Source organism: Mirounga angustirostris, unplaced genomic scaffold (genome assembly GCF_029215605.1).
Source record: "Mirounga angustirostris isolate CCGP_5_RB_7025 unplaced genomic scaffold, mMirAng1.0.hap1 SCAF_4, whole genome shotgun sequence".
Taxonomy (NCBI): domain Eukaryota; kingdom Metazoa; phylum Chordata; class Mammalia; order Carnivora; family Phocidae; genus Mirounga; species Mirounga angustirostris.
In genome coordinates, this window is record NW_026991712.1 from 61804850 (window position 1) to 61823426 (window position 18577).

The 18577-nt window shown below is 43.8% G+C and overlaps 1 protein-coding gene across 14 annotated transcripts in view; it reads left to right on the forward strand.

Annotated features, from left to right (window-relative positions):
• The window catches only part of NCOA2 (nuclear receptor coactivator 2), a 290419-nt gene that overhangs the window by 257652 nt on the left and 14190 nt on the right, over window positions 1–18577 (forward strand). For all 14 annotated transcript variants that reach the window (XM_064588232.1, XM_064588229.1, XM_054512572.2 and 11 more), the window contains 5 exons: window positions 2276–2405; window positions 11417–11582; window positions 14863–15141; window positions 15850–15927; window positions 17792–18026. In XM_064588232.1, coding sequence (XP_064444302.1) covers window positions 2276–2405; window positions 11417–11582; window positions 14863–15141; window positions 15850–15927; window positions 17792–18026 — 888 coding nt within the window. The remainder of the gene's footprint in view (window positions 1–2275; window positions 2406–11416; window positions 11583–14862; window positions 15142–15849; window positions 15928–17791; window positions 18027–18577) is intronic.

Below are 18577 nucleotides of genomic sequence, written 5' to 3' on the forward strand. Positions count from 1 at the left end.
AGAAAGTAGTAGGTAAGTGGTTGCCTAGGGCTTGGGGTATGGGGGACATGGGGAGTGACTCCTAGTGGTCATGGGGTTTCTTTTGGGGGGAATAAGAACATTCTAAACCCGGTTATCGTAATGGTTGTACAACTCTGCAAATATACTGAAACCCCCTAAGTCATATACTTTAAATGGGTGAATTGTGTGACATGTCAGTTATATTTCGGTAAAACTGTTATTTTAAAAAAAAATGTTAATGGTCTGTACAACTCATACTTGAGATTGTTTTCTTAATCATCGACCTATTAACCTTCTTCTAAATCTTGCACATTAGCATAATTCAGATAAGTTAATGTTTATGTACTTTTTCATATACTTCGATATTGCACAATGAGTAAGAGCTAAATCATTAACGGAAAGGTACCAGGATTGTTTTGACAAGACAACGCAGAATTCTCATCCTACCTCTGGCCTCCGCTTTCCTACCTAGTTATGTAATTGCTCAGCACATTTTTGGCTTATTTCTGAGAGGTGACATTCAGAAAGCCTTTCTGCAGAGAATGTACTTCGAATTGATGAGTGGTTTCCAAACATAAATTCATATAATTTGAGGCTTCTGTGGAACAGTGCTAGAAATGACCAGATTTTCATGCAAAATTAAGCTGAGAAATTTTTTAATGTATTGATTCATTCATTAAAATATCATAATTAAGGGGCACCTAGCTGGCTCAGTCGGTAGAGCATGTCACTCTTGAGCCCCATGTTGGGTATAGAGGTTACTTGAAATACTAAATAAATAAATAAATAAATAAATAAATAAATACCATAATTAATAAATCCCTTATATCCAGAAATTTAATTTATTCTCCGTATTTCTTTACTGAAGAGACCTCACCTGGCCTTTGAGCTGTGTATTGTGTAGGTGAATTTCTCTTGATTTTTAATAAATTCAAAAAAGCCCTGAACTCAACAGAAAATTACCTATTTTAACGGAAGACAGGTGTATAGATGGTGATAACAATAAAATCATTGAAAAGCTCGTGTCATCCATTAGCTTTAAACCTCTAAAAAGAACTTCTAAGAGCACATCTGAGTTGTCTGGGCCTTCTTTCTGTTCCACCCTCTCTCTTCTGGAAGAGCTAACTGAATTACAGTTGATAAAAGTTTAGGAACAAGTGATCTAGCGCTTCTCAGAAGTATGGTCCAGGACCCTGATGCCCTTCCAGGGGGTCTGTAAGGCTAAACTATTTCCATAATAATCCTGAGACACTCCTGGCCTTCTTCACTCTCACCTCTCACAAGTGTACAGTCGAGTTCTGGAAGTTACATGCTGTGTGATATCACCGTAGGTGGAATGTAGGAGCACGTAGGAGTCTCCGGCTCTCCTCTATCAATCCAGACTTAATTAAAGTGATTTTCAAAAATCTAAAACAATGCCAGTAAAAGGGTTTTTTTCATTTCTTATTTAAAAAACTTGTTTAGAGGAGCCTGGGTGGCTCAGTTAAGTGTCTACCTTCAGCTCAGGTCGTGATCTCAGGGTCCTCGGATTGAGCCCCGCATGGGGCTCCCCGCTCTGCGGGGAGTCTGTTTCTCTCTCTTCCTCTGCCACTGCCCCCTGCTTTGCTCTGTCATTCTGTCTGTCAAATAAGTAAATAAAATCTTTAAAAAAAAAAAAAAAGAGCTTGTTTATGTTAACACATAGCAGATTTATTGTAATTATTTTAAGTGAATGAATAATTGTTTTTTTCTACTTTCCAATGTGAATTTCCCATACAGTAAGTATCAATAAGGTATACCCGCATAAACAAAACTAAAAGGTCAGGGTGCTGGGGTGCCTGGATGGCTCATCGGTTAAGCCTCTGACTCTTGATTTGGGCTCAGGTCATGATCTCAGGGTCATGAGATCGAGCCCCCCACTCCACCCACCCCACCCCCAATGGGCTCTGTACTCAGTGGGCAATCTGCTTGAGATTCTCTCCCTCTCCCTCTGCCCCTCCACCCCGCCCCCTTACTCTCTCTCAAAAAAAGAGATTATAAAAAGTCTTCATTGCAGAAAGTTTAGAGCTGCCACTGTATATATTGCCTAAAGTGGGTGATAAGCCTTGATATTTATTGCCTTTGTTTCTATTTCAGAACAAAAATTCAGTCTTACTATTTTTACCTAATTATTATTGCATCTGTCTTTTTCATTTTATGTAAACCAGGTATTTCACTTTGTATCACATAGTAGAAATAGGCACTTCCCTGATGACAAGTTGTAAAGTTTTTGGATTTTTGTCTTCTCTCTTTTTAGGGCCATCTGAATTAGAGATGAACATGGGGGGACCTCAGTATAGCCAACAACAAGCTCCTCCAAATCAGACTGCCCCGTGGCCTGAAAGCATCCTGCCTATAGACCAGGCATCTTTTGCCAGCCAAAACAGGTGAGTCCTGAGCACCCAGGAAATTCCAGAGAAGAGTGGTTCATGACGAGTTCTCTAAGTTATTTTAGACCTCTGCCAGAGGTTAATCTTCTCCTCCTAAATAGTTGGTCCTGGCCAGTTTTCATGTACTCAGACTGTATCATCAGTTATTGGACAGAGGGTATAGGGGAGGGAGAAATCCAAAAATCAGGTTAGACCTAAGGCATGTCTTTAAAACGTCATAATTTAGTTGGAAAATAAGATATACATTAATAACTGTAATATAAGGTAGTATATTACTATAAATGCTATAAGAGAAATAAAACAGATTGGGAGAGATTGTCCCACCGGAGTGATTGGAGAAGGTTCAGAGTCTTTAAGAAAAGGTGTAATTCAGGAGGCAGCGATGGCAGGAAGCCAGTCCAGCAGGTAAAAACAGCATAGTCAGAGCCTGGATGTTACAGAAACAACCCGTGTTTACGGTAACAGAGAATTGTCTGGTTTTCTGTTGACATATATTTTACCACTTAAAACAGTTTAGTAAAGGCAATATGAGAAGATTTGGCAGGAAGAGGAGATTAGTAATAGATTTATAGGAGGTCTTAAATACCAAACTCTGAAGAATTCAGACTTTTTTCATTAAGCCATTGAAATTTTTTTGAGAAAGGAAGTGGTATGTGATCATGTTTGATTGAGATTTTTTGGTTCTGATTAGCAGTCTAATAATTTTTCTTTCTGGGTCTTTTCTCTCTAGCTGCTTTTGAAATACTCTTTGTATTTTCTGTATTGTACCTTTACTACAATGTGTCTGGGTGTGGATTTATTTATACTGCTTGGTATTTGGTATACGCTGTACTTTTTTTAGTCTGTAGATGCGAGTTTTTTCATCAGTTCTGGAAAATTTATAGCCATTATCTCTTTATATACTGCCCCCCTCCATTTTCTCTATTCTTTCCTTCTGGAGTTCTCGTTAGACATGTTACACCTTCTCTGCCTACACTGGATTTTTAAAAATTCTACCCTCCCGGGGCACTTGGGTGACTCAGTCAGATAAGCGTCCAACTCTTAATTTCAGCTCAGGTCATGATCTCAGGGTTGTGCGATCGAGCGCCGTGTTGGGCTCTGCACTGGGCGAGGAGCCTGCTTAAGATTCTCTCTCTCCCTCTGCCTCTCCCTCTGCCCCTCCCCCCCCCCGAAATACGTTCTACTTTCTTTTTTTTTTTTTTTTATTTAAAAGATTTTATTTATTTATTTGACAGAGAGAGACACAGCGAGAGAGGGAACACAAGCAGAGGGAGTGGGAGTGTGAGAGGGAGAAGCAGGCTTCCTGCGGAGCAGGGAGCCCGATGTGGGACTCAATCCCAGGACCCTGGGATCATGACCTGAGCCGAAGGCAGCCACTTAACCAACTGAGCCACCCAGGCGCCCCCGTTCTACTTTCTTAATCCGTGTATTTTCCTATCTCCTCATCTCTCAGTACTACATCAGGATAATTTATTATCCAGTTCCTTAATTATCTCTTCAGCTACGTTTAGTCCAATCATGTTTTTCATTTCTAAAAATTTTATTTGCCTGGTCTGCTCTTCACAGTCTCATTGTTTGCTTATTCTTGTGGTTCCATCTTTATATCTTTAAGCATTACGCTCATCATTCTTTTCTGAATTTCTTTATCTGATAATTCCAATATCTAAATTTCTTAGGAGGTCTAAATCCAATATTGGCTCTCACTCATGAAGGCGTATTTCCCTGAGTATTTTGGTAATCTTGCATTGGAAGTTCGTAAGTGCATCTTGGCCAGTGAAACACCTAGGTTTGCCATTGTGGACACTTTTCTTAAAAGCGAATTTGCAGTACTCTCTGCCAGAGGAGGGGGTCTACTCCAAGTTCCCTTAGTTCAGTCCAGCAGCCTCAAGTTAACTCCTTTTATTTCACTTTGGCCCAAAGCCCAGCTCTCTTATTGCTTTATGGATAAAAACACACCTATCACCAGTGGCTCGGGATGCTCAAATTTTAGCTCATAGGTGGTCTTTGTTTTGTTCTGTGCTTGCCTCTTTGTATATGTGCTGCCGAAGCGAGCACATGTGCTTGCCTCTTTGAAGTTCCATTATTCCCTGCAGAGCCAATATCACAGTTAGGTTCTATGCATAATCTCATTGTTTTTAGTAGCACACTGAAAGCAGATGTTGCTCAGGTGACCTTGAGCCCTAGGTGATAGTACCACGTGACTGGTTGGGTGGGCAAAGAGACCCTATGCAGAGAGATAGAAGCCTAAGCCAGAAGGCACTGTAGGAACTTAAAGGATGCCTGTGGTGTTTTCCAGGAAGCAAACTTGTTAGAAAACTTAAACTATAGCAGTTTGTCCTTGAGGTTCATATATAAAGAGTTGGAGTTGAAGGCTCAGTGATTGGAGATTATTCTAGTTTAAAATAACGTAATATTCTTATCAAATTCACAGATGATGAAAGTCAACAGGGTTTCTGAAATTTCATAAAAGTAGAGTACATTTTCAGAGTTTCTTATTTGTTTTTTTAAAAATACAGGTTTCAGGGCACCTGGGTGGCTCAGTCGGTTAAGCGTCTGCCTTCAGCTCAGGTCATGATGCCCGGGTCCTGGGATAGAGCCCTGAATAGAATTGGGCTCTCTGCTCAGCGCGGAATCTGCTTCTACCTCTCCCTCTGCCCCTTCCCCCGCTCATGCTCTCTCGTGCCCATGCGCACTCTCTCTTTCTCTCTCTCAAATAAATAAATAAATTTTTTTAAAAAGACAGGTTTCAGGGGCACCTGGGTGACTCAGTCGGTTGAGCGTCCGACTCTTGGTTTCAGCTCAGGTCATGATCTCTCAGGGTCATGAGAGCGAGCCCCGAGCCCCGCATTGGGCTCCAGGCACAGCAGTGAGTCTGCTTGGGATTCTCTCTCTCCCTCCTCCTTCTGCCCCTCCCCCCACTCATGTTTTCTCTCTCTCTCTCTCTCTCTCTCTCTCTCAAATAAATAAATCTTTTTAAAAAAATACAGGTTTCAGAGTGAGTCCTACTCCAAGACGTAAGACTTTTGTCATAGCATTGCACAGCTCGGAGTTCTGGTATGGTACCCATCTTCCTTTCTGTATCTTAAGGGAGAGTAAAGGATTCAAAAGATTCAGTAAAGTTTAAAAACAAAAATATCAAAAGGTGAATATGAGCTCAGCAATAAGATATATGAGGGGAGGGCGCCTGGGTGGCTCATTTGGTTAAGTGACTGCCTTCAGCTCAGGTCATGATCCTGGAGTCCCGGGATGGAGTCCCGCATCGGGCTCCCTGCTCGGCGAGGAGCCTGCTTCTCCCTCTGACCCTCCCCCCTCTCATGTGCTCTCTCTCATTCTCTCTCTCTCAAATAAATAAATAAAATCTTTAAAAAAAAAAAAAAGATATATGAGGGGAAAGTCGGGGGCCAGCTTTTTCACCGGAAGAAAATTAGGGAGAGTGCTTTAATAACGGTCTCAAGGAGATAAGGAAGGAGGGGTGGTTGCTTAGCAGCTATCTTGCTTTCGCTCAGGGGCGAAACTAGTGTTTTCAAACCCTGCAGTGCCTCTGAATCACCCTGGGGTCTCACTAAAAGGTGGGCCTGGGTGGGACCCAGGGCTCTGCATTTCTAGCGAGCCCAGCATCTCTGGCCCCCCCACCGCGCGGAGCAGAACCGAGGCAGGAGAAGGACGACCGGGCGAGAGTGGCACGCGACCGCGGCACTCCCGCTGGACGGTCAGCGCGCCTGCTTGCGTGTCGAGCGTGGCCCGAGCACCATTGCAGTCGTACTTCTTCGGTTCTTCCAGTTCGTTGAGTCTCATTTCATGGTGTCAGTGAGTGTTACGCTTTTTCTAAATGTGTTTATACGATATGTTAAAAAGCCACCCATTTCCATGGAAACTGGCACATAATAAAAATGTAGTACAGTCATTAAACCCAGTGCCTGATCACTGTTTTGGATGAAATGTCAAAGATTGGTTCCTAGAGAATACTAGGCCCAAAGTTAGGATTCTCACTGTTGCCCAAACAGCCGAGGCCTCTTAAAACAAAACTGGAAGAATGGCAGAGTTTCTGCGGAGCCGGGTCTCGGCGGCAGCGCGCTGGTTTGCGGTCGAGTCCCTGGGGCTGGGCACTGCCCCTCTTCTACCCTTGTGCTCGTTGAGTTTCTTCGTATGACCGCCGTGTGGACAAAACATAACATTTGCATCCCTTTGAAAGTTATTTCAGTTTTTCCAGCCACTCACTGCCCTCCCCCATCTCTTATTCTAAATAATTCAGTTTGGAAGAAAGTTGTGACCAACTTGATGGTGATCTTACTGTCATAGGCATTCAGAAGTGATGGACAACAAAGGTTCTAACCACATCTCTTTTGAAAAGAAAAGCAGTGCTTTATCATCTTTTTTTTTTTTTTTTTAATGCCCTTCCTCAGTATCATCATTAACATTTTGTACTTTAACTGCCTCCCTGTTTAGGCGTAGGTTTGTAATGTGTTCTGATCCCAGCATTAGTTTATGTACACATTTCAAAAAGACTGTAGGTTAGCCCTTCAATCGCAGACATATTCTCATACTCGTGTATTTATAGCTGAATTTCTGTTTTCTGTAGTTTCATTGTGTTTTATTTTCCTTGATGTAGTATGTAAAGGAGATATTTAAAATACAGCCCCAAATTTATGGATGATTTCTTGAAGATTTCTGTTGAATTTATAAAAGTGACTTTGTCTTGAAGTACAGTAGCTGCCTTCCATGAAAAACTTGCTTTCACATTAAGTTCAAAATTCCTGAGTTAATTTGGTTTTCTTTGGTTTGAAATGCATCTAAGTAAAGTTGCTTTTGTTTATTTCTTATCATGTGGTAGCTGTTAACTTTATTGTGGAATTTTGAAGATATGAAAAGTAACGGTAATGGTATGGTTTCTCAAACATGAGCTCAGAATTGACCTTATTCCCCTTCTTATCACCATCCTTCTCTTTTGCTAGTTAATAAATAAAACTGTAGAGAAACAAGGTTTCTGTTGATGACGGATTATCTTTTGCTAGTTTATTAATCATTTTGCGCCAGCCTGTGGCCTGTGTGTTCTTTCCTTTATTCCTCTGAATTTCATCCTTGTCTTAATATTGTAATGTCTGTCAGATGCTGTCTAGATTGTAACTGTATTTGTAATTGCCCAAAATGCAGGGTAGTAAGTAGGCATTTATAAAGTTGGGATTGAAAGTCTGGATTGGTGTTTTTTCCATAAGCCGGTCATATTATGATGTCTCTAAGGGAAGTGATAGACTCGTGGTATGCCCAAGTTTATCATATCAAGCCACAACGCAGTGTATTTTTCTGAGTATAAAGTATGATACCCTGGCTAGATCAGGAGCCTTTTATTTTCGTCAGCTGGATATTTACTGAACCTATGCAGTTTCGAGTACTGGGCCCAACAAGGAGATTTAAGATCTCCTCAGTGGGTACAGTCCAAAGTTGGTGTTTTTAACATAAATACCAGTATCAATTTTAAGTGGAAAAGAGATGGGGAAGCATGGAGTGACAAGTCTTGGCCTTATAGTGTGGTGTACAAGGCATCTTCTGGAAAAAGATCAGTTGCCCAGGGTGGCTGGGGCTCACAGGGAAGTTGTGGACATTGAGTTTGGAAAGGTTTGGCTTTGCCAAAGTATATGTGTCCTTAAATTCCACCACCACCACCTGTCCAGAGATGTAGACATTTTCCGGGAGAGCTGAAATAAGAATTTTGAGTCCGCTCAGTAAAGTTTGTTTTGGGAAAATGAACCTGACAACACTGTATAAGGAGAATTGGAGAGAGGCTATAAACAGGAAAGCATCTTGAGAGTCCCAGCATGAGTCGACAAGGGCCTTGACCAAAGTAAGAAGGCCTGGAGGTACTGTTTGACTTTTCAGTCTGTATCATGCATTGGTTTGATGTTTTTTTTAATTAAGAAAAGAAAAGCATGGGGCAAAAATGGGTTATTTTACTATACTGGAAATTGTTTTAAATGCAAATAAGCATTTAAATTGCTCAGAATTGTGGGATTGCTCAGATGTGGGACTCGATCCCGGGACTAATTGCATTAGTTTTTATTCCCTTTATGCATTTGGATGTATCTTTCCTAGGGTGGCTTTGTCCTGCAAAGGGCGACTGTACCTCCCTTCCCTTCTGACACTGGGTTTCAGGTGATGCAAAACTGGGGAGTCTGTGTTCATGCAGAACCCTCAGCCTTCCCAGAGTTAAGAGAGTAGATCTCAGGGGCACCTGGGTGGCTCAATTGATTAAGTGTCTGCCTTCGGCTCACGGCTCAAGTCAGGCTCAGGTCATGATCCCAGAGTCAGCGGGGAGCCTGCTTCTCCCTTTCGTGCTCCCCCCTCCCCAAACGTATGCACATGTACGCTCTCTCTCTCTCCCTCTGTGTCAAATAAATCTTTTAAAAAAGAGAGAGTAGATTTCACCTTAGCCTGTCATCATTGAAGGGGTGTGCTTGTGTAGGAAGAAACAGAAGTTGAAAATTAGGGAATAAAGCTAGACAAAGAAAATCCTTTAATGCCTCATGTAACTAGCATCTTTGGGGAATGAGGTCCCAGGTATAAGCCATTTGGGAAATAGACAACATCCACTCTTGCCTGACTTGAACTCTTTTTTCGCGAAACTTAACCGCATCCAAATGTTGGTCACTCCTCTGGGGAATTTCCTCCTCCTCTTGCTTCTGTGACATGCGGTTCTGTAGTTTTTCTCCTCCTTGTTGCTGCTGTTCTACATCTCCTTCCTCCCACTCCCAAAGTGTAGCATCAGCAGAGTGATCTGACCACCCTGTGTTTCGAAACTTAATTCTGGGAGAGTGCAGATGCTGGGGAAGCAGGAAGGGCAGGAGGAACTGTTTCCAGGAATAATGTCTTACTGAGAAGCAAGGCAATGATAGGGAGAAGAGGCAGGTGTAGAAAAGGCCCCAACACAGCGGAGCACAAATCTCCAAGAGTGGTGGTTGCCTTTAGCAACGTGGGAACCTTTGAATGGACCGGGTTGGCTGCATCGCACACGGCTTGGCATGTGGTGGTGGCTGCACAGCCAGGTTGCAGTGGCTCCGAGGCGGTGGGAATGCAGGCTTGGGGCCAGGGACAGCAGGTGTCAATGAGGGTGCGCTTAGTTGGGCGATTTTCTTCACAAGTTACTGGGGATAAATGGAGGGTATAAATTGTTTTTTTAATGCACTGTATTATAACTGTTTGACTTTTTTTTTAAAGATTTTATTTATTTATTTGAGAGAGAGAGAGAGGGAACACAAGCAGGGAGAGTGGGAGTGGGAGAGGGAGAAGCAGGCTCCCTGTGGAGCAGGGAGCCCGATGCGGGGCTCTATCCCGGGACCCTGGGATCATGACCTAAGCCGAAGGCAGACGCTTAATGACTGAGCCACCCAGGTGCCCTTGAAATTAACTGTTGGCTTTAGTAGTCAGCATTTCAGGACTCTAGGCCAGAGCGGTATATTAAGCTGTCTTTAGAAAACATGGCATATGAGATTGAGTTAGATATAGAACTTCATCCTTTGATGGATCTATTCTCACTTGCTTAAGAATGAAGCTACTTGGGCGCCTGGGTGGCTCAGTTGGTTAAGCGACTGCCTTCGGCTCAGGTCATGATCCCGGAGTCCCGGGATCGAGTCCCACATCGGGCTCCCTGCTCAGCAGGGGGTCTGCTTCTCCCTCTGACCCTCTCCCCTCGTGCTCTCTGTCCCTCATTCTCTCTCTCAAATAAATAAATAAAATCTTTAAAAAAAAAAAAAAAAAAGAATGAAGCTACTTGGGGCCTGGGTGGCTCAGTCATTGGGCGTTTGCCTTCAGCTCAGGTCATGATCCCAGGGTCCTGGGATCGAGCCCCTCATCGGGCTCCCTGCTCCACGGGAAGCCTGCTTCTCCCTCTCCCACTCCCCCTGCTTGTGTTCCCTCTCTCGCGGTGTCTCTCTGTCAAATAAATAAATAAAATCTTAAAAAAAAAAAAAAGAATGAAGCTACTTACTCATAAACTTGTCTTTTCTCCAGAACATCATATGGTAACTCTAAGTGTATAAATTAGACTCTTTTGGCAAAATACAAGCGTCATTTTTCCCTTCTGATATTAAACTAACTTGGAAGCTCTTTTTAAACACCCCTCCAACTTGTCAGTTGATTTAAATTATAGGAGTTTTATATACCATAGTGTTTGGAATTCAGTGTTATGGTTATATCACCTATGACCTTATATAATAACAAATATAATTTGTACATTCATGATCTACTTTTCTTGACTGTCTAACTCAGAAAGGCTGAGAGCCACACTTCCTGAGGACTTTAAGAAATGTTTACAAGGCCTGCTTATGCATGACTAAGAAATTTCCTATTAGTCTGGCCAAAGGTAGTCTAGCGACAGCTGAATTCAAAAAAATTAATGTAGCTTTTATGCTTATAGGTCTCTAGTCTCGCCCGGGTGGGTCATCACAGCCTCGTATGAAACATGGCTGCTCCAATTTATCTTTCCTACTAAAGTTCAGAAAAATCCGTTGATTACTTCAGGGCAAAGTGTATATATAGATACCTGAGAAATCTGTAAATTTGTGGAAATACAGTCAGCAGGCGGGCCCTGAAACCGCACGGGCCTCTGCTGGCATCCGGCTTTGCGGTGTCGGTGTGTGTGATCTCCCAACACGTGGCTTTACCTCCCTAAGCCTCAGCTTTGCCAGCTTTACTTGTATGTCTCTTATTTTTAGAAGCATTTTTCTTATTACAAGGTGATGATACATTTATTTAGGTTTGCCAGCTTTAAAGCGGGGGCAATAACAAAAACTATACATCCGATGCCTCGATTTGGGTCTGGCCTGTGTTAGGCCCTGAATAAAGTGTGTCCGTTATTGGGAGTTGTCATTTTGTTCTATGTCTGGCCGGTACGGTATTTTATTACAAAGACCCTGGAAATCAACTGGTTGACTTTAATGAACTTTTAAGAGAAAAAAAAAATGTTCTCTAATCTACTAGCTTTTCCATGGCCCAAGATGAAGTTTGTCTCTTTACAGGCAGCCATTTGGCAGCTCTCCAGATGACTTGCTGTGTCCACATCCTGCAGCAGAATCTCCAAGTGATGAAGGAGCTCTCCTGGACCAGCTCTATCTGGCCTTGCGGAATTTCGATGGCCTCGAGGAGATTGACAGAGCTCTCGGAATACCCGAACTGGTCAGCCAGGTACGCACCGAGGGAGGCTGGTGGGGGCCCAGCACTCTCGTGGGCACGAAATTGTCCATTTTCTTTTGCATACAGATGATCTGTGGTCTGCTTTTTAGAATACTTCTTTATCTCATAACAAGCTAGCTCTGTTTTCGTTCTTGCCCTCCTTGTTACCCCCACATAAACTTTTGTCCAAGAATGGAAAACACTAAAAATGTGCTTTACGTATAATTTGGGTTACTGAGCTGAAAAGCAGAAAGTCTGGGCCAGCTCACCTAATGACAGGGAGGGACCCATGAGGAGCAGAGAACAGGGAAATCAAGAACGGAGCATTGCTGCCCCAATGGCCTAGAACCCTTTCATCTAAAAAACCAGTCCGCATCCATGATCATCCTATTAAATCTTTTTTTTTTTTAAGATTTTATTTATTTATTTGACAGAGAGAGACAACGAGAGAGGGAACACAAGCAGGGGGAGTGGGAGAGGGAGAAGCAGGCTTCCCACAGAGCAGGGAGCCCGATGCGGGGCTCGATCCCAGGACCCTGGGATCATGACCTGAGCCAAAGGCAGACGCTTAATGACTGAGCCACCCAGGTGCCCCAATCATCCTATTAAATCTTTACATTTGCGGGCTGGTGATAGGAAGTATTGTGCTAAAAGAATACTTTGCACATAAGTTAGCAGAAGTCATTTTAGAAGTAGCTGCAGTTCATTAGTCATTTTTACCTTTGTGTGGGTTGATATTTAAGCATAAATGGGAATATAAGGAAGTTAACCAGTCTTAATGTGCTTATTTAGCTCTCCTCCTTCTGATAATTAGTTGGTTAAAGAAATTCTCTGCTTTAAAGAGTACTTCACAGCAATAATAGAATAAACAACCTAACATAGTCTCATGCAATAACGTAGAATTTTCTGTATCTGGCTACCCAGCTAAATTTGTGGGAAGCAGACATCCTGGTTTACTTTGTAAAGAGTAACAACAGGCACACATTTAGAAAAAAACGATCACAGTCTTGGTACCGTCTTCCTCTTTTCTCAGCAACAACAAATCCTCTTTATTTCTTATTGTTGGAAAGGACCTTCCCGTGTGCAGGCTAGTTCTCGGACATGTGGTGTGTTGGGAGGGTCTGTCAGAGGCCATGCAGAGTCATCGGGGGCTTCTCCGAAGCACAGGAACAGTACTGTCATCCTGCCCGCAGTACAGCACACGTCGAGGGGGGGCGGGGGTGAATGAAGACTTGTCAATTCATATCGAGAGCAGCAGAATGGAAAGAAAGAGAAACGACTTGAGAAGGTTACATGATAGAAGCTGAAGTAAATCGAGAAAGGAGCATGGAATTTAAGTGTTTCCTGTGTGGCTGGTTGGCTCTGTTTCAGCGGTAGTTAGAAGTCAGCCTCTTCAGTATTGTTATCCTCGAGTTTTGTCCAAGTGACATTTAAAAATGTGGCTATTGGGACTGCTGAGCGACTTGTAGCATTGTTTTTATCAAAGCTAATGTCATCTCCTCATTAATATTTTTAGTCTCCTTTCTTTATCTATTTGTTGTCTTCTCTTTGTCTCATCACATCCATCATCAGTATAGTATCATATTAAACTGAATTATAGAAACATTATTCAGTGGAGTCGGGGGAAATGGAGAGTACAAATGGATTTACTTGTACACATCAGAGTTGTGTGTTTTCTTTAAAAATGGAAATTATTAGGGCGCCTGGGCGGCTCAGTTGTTAAGCGTCTGCTTTCGGCTCAGGTCATGATCCCAGGGTCCTGGGATCAAGTCCCACATCGGGCTCCCTGCTCTGTGGGGAGCCTGCTTCTTCCCTCTCCCACTCCCCCTGCTTGTGTTCCCTCTCTCGCTATGTCTCTCTCTGTCAAATAAATAAATAAAATCTTTTAAAAAAATAAAAATAAAAATGGAAATTATTGGGGCACCTGGGTGGCTTAGTTGGTTAAGCATCTGCCTTCAGCTCAGGTCGGGATCCTGAGGTCCTGGGATCGAGTCCCACCTCCGGCTCCCTGCTCAGCGTGTGTCTGCTTCTCCCTGTCCTGCTTCCCCTCTTATGTTCTCCCTCTCTCTCTCTCTAATAAATAGTAAATTTTAAAAAATCTTTAAAAATGGAAATTATTTAATTAAATTTTTTTCTGTTAAAGATGGGCAAATATTTAAAGTTCGGAGATAGTTTTGTAGGTGTAGCCAGAGCAGTAATTCAATAATGAATGGTTTCCCCTGGGTAGGTTCCATCCACATCTTTAACACTACGCTGGAGAGGGCAGCGGGCCCAGTTCTCACAGGTGGGCCTCAGGGCCTCGCTGACAGTGAGCCCAGGATCCTGGGAGATGCCTGGGCCCTGCTCTGACCTGGATAGACTGGTCTGAGTGAGGCCTTAGGACATGACTAAGCAAAAGAGCTTTTGCTATTGGGTCCTTCCCTGTTTATATCCGGAGGTTTGGAGCAATCATCCTAGAAATAGAAGGAGGAGAATTAGCCAGGTACGCCTTTATCCTAGACACAGACATTTAGAGGCCACCTGGGTCTGAGGTGCTCCCCCTTGCATTAGTTCTGGATTTTCTACACCTGCCTCATTCTGACCCAGATAGATAAGGAAGCCTTAAGAAGTCAAGAACGACAAACACATTAAATGTGTCTAGTAGGTAATAAGATGGTGGCAAACTGTAGGAAATTCTGTCAGCCACAGAAAACAGTGACATAACGGCAGTGTATCCCCCTGGTGAAGAGCTCAGGTGCTGAATCACAAACTGGATTGGAACCCACTACTTAACCAGCCAGATGGGCCTGCTGCAACTTGCTTCACATCTCCAGGTCTCAGTTTTTGTTAGCTGCAAAATGGGAATAAAGGTTGGTAGGTACCCCAACACTGCTGATCATAGCTAGGCACCAAGGTGACTGTCTAAGTAAAATGATTTTACAGGTATGAAAAATTAGCGAAAAAGGTAACAATCTTAGGGGACATCCGCATTTTAAAGTCCGGGTCAGTCTCTGCTTGGCAGAGTGAGGAGGAGGAGTCCCGTAATCATGGCCTCATTCTCCCCTCCCTTGGAAGAAGTGTTGCTGGGAGTCAGGCCCGACCCCGCTTCTCTCCTCACAGACGTGGGTGTGTTGAACAAAGATATTCTCTAGGAAGAAAAGTGGAGTCGAGCTAAGTTCCTTTGAGTAGTAAGTGTAAAAGGCTTCAAATACATGACAGTGAGAGAAAACCACCTTATATTTACTCTCTTGTTTTTAGTGGTTTTATTTGTTTGTTTGTTTGTTTGTTTGTCATCTGGGGGCTTTCTCTTCAGAGCCAAGCAGTAGATCCAGAACAGTTCCCAAGTCAGGACTCCAACATCATGCTGGAGCAGAAGGCCGCTGTTTTCCCACAGCAGTATGCGTCCCAGGCACAGATGGCCCAGGGTAGCTATCCTCCCATGCAAGACCCCAGCTTTCATACCATGGGCCAGCGGCCTAGCTACGCCACACTCCGCATGCAGCCCCGGCCAGGCCTCAGGCCCACGGGCCTGGTGCAGAACCAGCCGAATCAGCTGAGGCTCCAGCTGCAGCATCGCCTCCAGGCACAGCAGGTATGCTCTTCGCCGGCGCCTGGGAAGGGGGTGGGCAGGGGGCAGGTTGACGTGCTGGCCTAACCATCTTGCGTCCTTGGGGAGGGCTTGATGCTCATCCCATCCCTTCCAGGACGATCCTATGTCTCCTGCTCTTTTCTGCCTTACTGATTTCCCTTCTGCCTCCTCTACTACACTCCAGCACAGGGTAGCTGTCCTTCTGTTTTCCAGCCCTATTATTTATTAACAGTGTAGCCTTGAGCTCTCCGAGCCTCCGTTTTCCTGTCTGTGAAATGGGGCTGTTGTGTGGTGTAGCGCAATGTGTATGTGAGTACAAGGACCTCACGTGGTGTCTCACCCAATGTGAGCACACAGGACAACAGTAGCTCCTATCCTTAGGCCTGTCTTATGACAGAAATAGTCACTCTTAGCTGAATGGTGGCAGAGCAGTGTTGCCTTATGAATACCTGCTTAGCTCAAGAGAACGTGTTCTCACTGAAACAAGCCTAGACAGATTTCTATGAACAGTCCAAAATACCTTCTCTGTTAAAAGCAATGTAAAACCTTACTGATAATTAGCTTTCTAAGGGAATTCAGCTGTAAAACACGTGGTTTCAGTACCTCATGGCATTCAGAGGTTATGTTGGAGGAGGTGATTTCTCAAGAAAGGTGATTTAAAATATACTCTATTTAAAAAATGTATTGATTCTTCTGTGTGTATGCATTTAGAATCGCCAGCCACTTATGAATCAAATCAGCAATGTTTCAAATGTGAACTTGACTCTGAGGCCTGGAGTACCAACACAGGTAAGGAGCAGACCAGCCATCAGCTTTCACAGCATCTATTGAATTTCTCTGTCATTCCTTCCTCCTTGAGATTCCGTGCAAAGTAACTCAGAAGGCCATACGACCGTGGATCTGTTAGGTCATTCAGATGTCCATCTAGCCTGTCGCTTTTTTTTTTTTTCCCCCCCCCAGATTTATTTATTTCAGAGAGAGAGCAAGCTAGCATTCACACTGAGGGAAGCAGCAGAGGGAGAGGGAGAGAGAAACTCAAGCAGACTCTGCGCTGAGTACAGAGCCCAACGCAGGGCTCGATCTCACAACCCTGAGATCGTGACCTGAGCCGAAACCAAGAGTCGGACACTTAACCAACTGTGCCACCCAGGCGCCCCTAGCCTGTCACTTTTGTAGTTCCCTCCTAAACACTGCCATTTTCACTGCCAGCTATAGTCGATTCTCATTATTTACTTCTGTTGTGTTCTGTAAAGTTAATGCAAACACTGAATTAGTGAACTGGAGAAATCAAGGGTTTGGTTGCTACCAGCCTGTGGTGACAACATTGTTAGCAGTCCATCAGTCCGTATCCATGTTTCGTGTGTGTTTCGGTTTGAAGACACCTTGTGTAATATATATTGTTGATTTGTTACCTTGAATTCAGAGACTACAGCGCTATGACTCTTGCCTGAGTGAAACTCATCTAACACGTGTCTTCCCCATAAGGCACGTCACACCCTCTTGCATTTAGGAACACGGGGCAGCACTTTAGCGCTACTCTTAGGAACCATTGTAAACAGCAAAATCACCAGGGACGAGCACAGCAGAGTGAAAAACGTGGAACTGAATAGTCCACAAAAAGGGCACTTCTTTCCAGTATGAGGCTAAGACAAGAAGGCAGAGTGTTGCCTTGTTTCAGCCTCAGGTGGGAATGAACGCACCTTGGACTTTTTTTTTTTTTGCCTCTCGGGGCGCCTGGGTGGCTCAGTCGTTAAGCGTCTGTCTTCAGTTCGGGTCATGATCCCGGGGTCCTGGGATCGAGCCCCGCGTCGGGCTCCCTGCTCGGCGGGGAGCCTGCTTCTCCCTCTCCCACTCCCCCTGCTTGTGTTCCTTCTCTCGCTGTGTCTCTCTCTGTCAAATAAATAAAATCTTAAAAAAAAAAAAAAAAAATTTTTTTTTTGCCTCTCTGCACCTGTCCATAAATAAGGGCATTGCTGTGAATATTGAGTTGGGGGTTACAAGCAAGTAGATAAGTTCACCAATATGAAATCCATGAATAATGAGGATTGACTGTGTATTGCTAGGACCCCATAAACAGCCTTATGCCTCTTGCTGGCAGCAAGCATTGGCACCCCTTCCCTACATCCATCCCTCCTTTCCTCCTCCTCGTTCTGCCCTGGCCTGTCCTGTATGTTCCTATCACCCCCCCCAACACACACCCTCCCTGCTTTCTTCCTGCCTCTGTTCAGCCTTTTCTGATGGGCTTCAAGCCACATTTTGGCACCGATGATTTGGTTTCCCTTTAGACCTGAATGTCCCTTGCATGAGACTCCAGATTGCCGTCTTTAAGGTTTATATGACATTCTTCTTACAGATAGGACTGGTATTGTGAGGTCCTTTAGTTAACCGTGCCTCTCACAGTGAGTTCCAAGTTAATTGAACTAACACTGAACTTACCCATGTAAGTCATTGCAAGGTTTCAGAAAAATCTTCATCTCTTAGAATTTAGAAGCTCACATCCTCACCCACCAATTGCTCAACTCTAAAATGTTCTTTCCCTGTAATTTTATTTTCCAAATGATTTTGTCCTGTTTCTAATATACAGTTTGTTTTTCAATCTGTGTCTTCCCCCAATGTTTCCCTCTGTGTCTTCCCTACCTCACCCCCGTTTTAGGCACCTATTAATGCACAGATGCTGGCCCAAAGACAGAGGGAAATCCTGAACCAGCATCTTCGGCAGAGACAAATGCATCAGCAACAGCAAGTTCAGCAGCGAACATTGATGATGAGAGGACAAGGGTTGAATATGACCTCGAGCATGGTGGCTCCTGGTAGCTTACCAGCAACTCTGAGCAACCCCCGGATGCCCCAGGCAAATGCACAACAGTTTCCGTTTCCTCCGAACTACGGTACTGGGCTTCCATCCCCACCACCTTTCACCAGTCCTTTCTCCCCAGTGTCCCCCGATCTTGGGTCTCAGCTCCTCTCTCACAGCTCTTTGCATGGCTCCCAGATGAGTCTGGCTAACCAGGGAGTGATAGGCAACCTGGGAGGACAGCTGGGGCCTGTCAGGAGTCCCCAGGTCCAGCACAGTACCTTCCAGTCTCTCAGCTCAGGTACCACCTTTTCTCTGAGTGCAGGTCTTACTTTAAGAGTGACCGAAGTAAGTGTGCGTGTGTGCAGTCCATCAGTTGTGTGTGTGAGTGTGTATGAATATATGTGTTTCTGTCAACATCTGTACACACAGGTGCATATGTATGTACTTATATTTGAAAACCTCTGAGTCTGACTCAAACAAATCAATAGATATATACAAAATGTTGGAAGACCTATATAAATGCAAGTATTCGACATTCTATAATTTTTGAAAAAAAGATGATCCCAAATCTTTAATGAATAGGTAATTCCTGAGAAGTGTTATCTAGAAACGCCAGTGGAAGGCCTCTTGGTTTTCTTCATA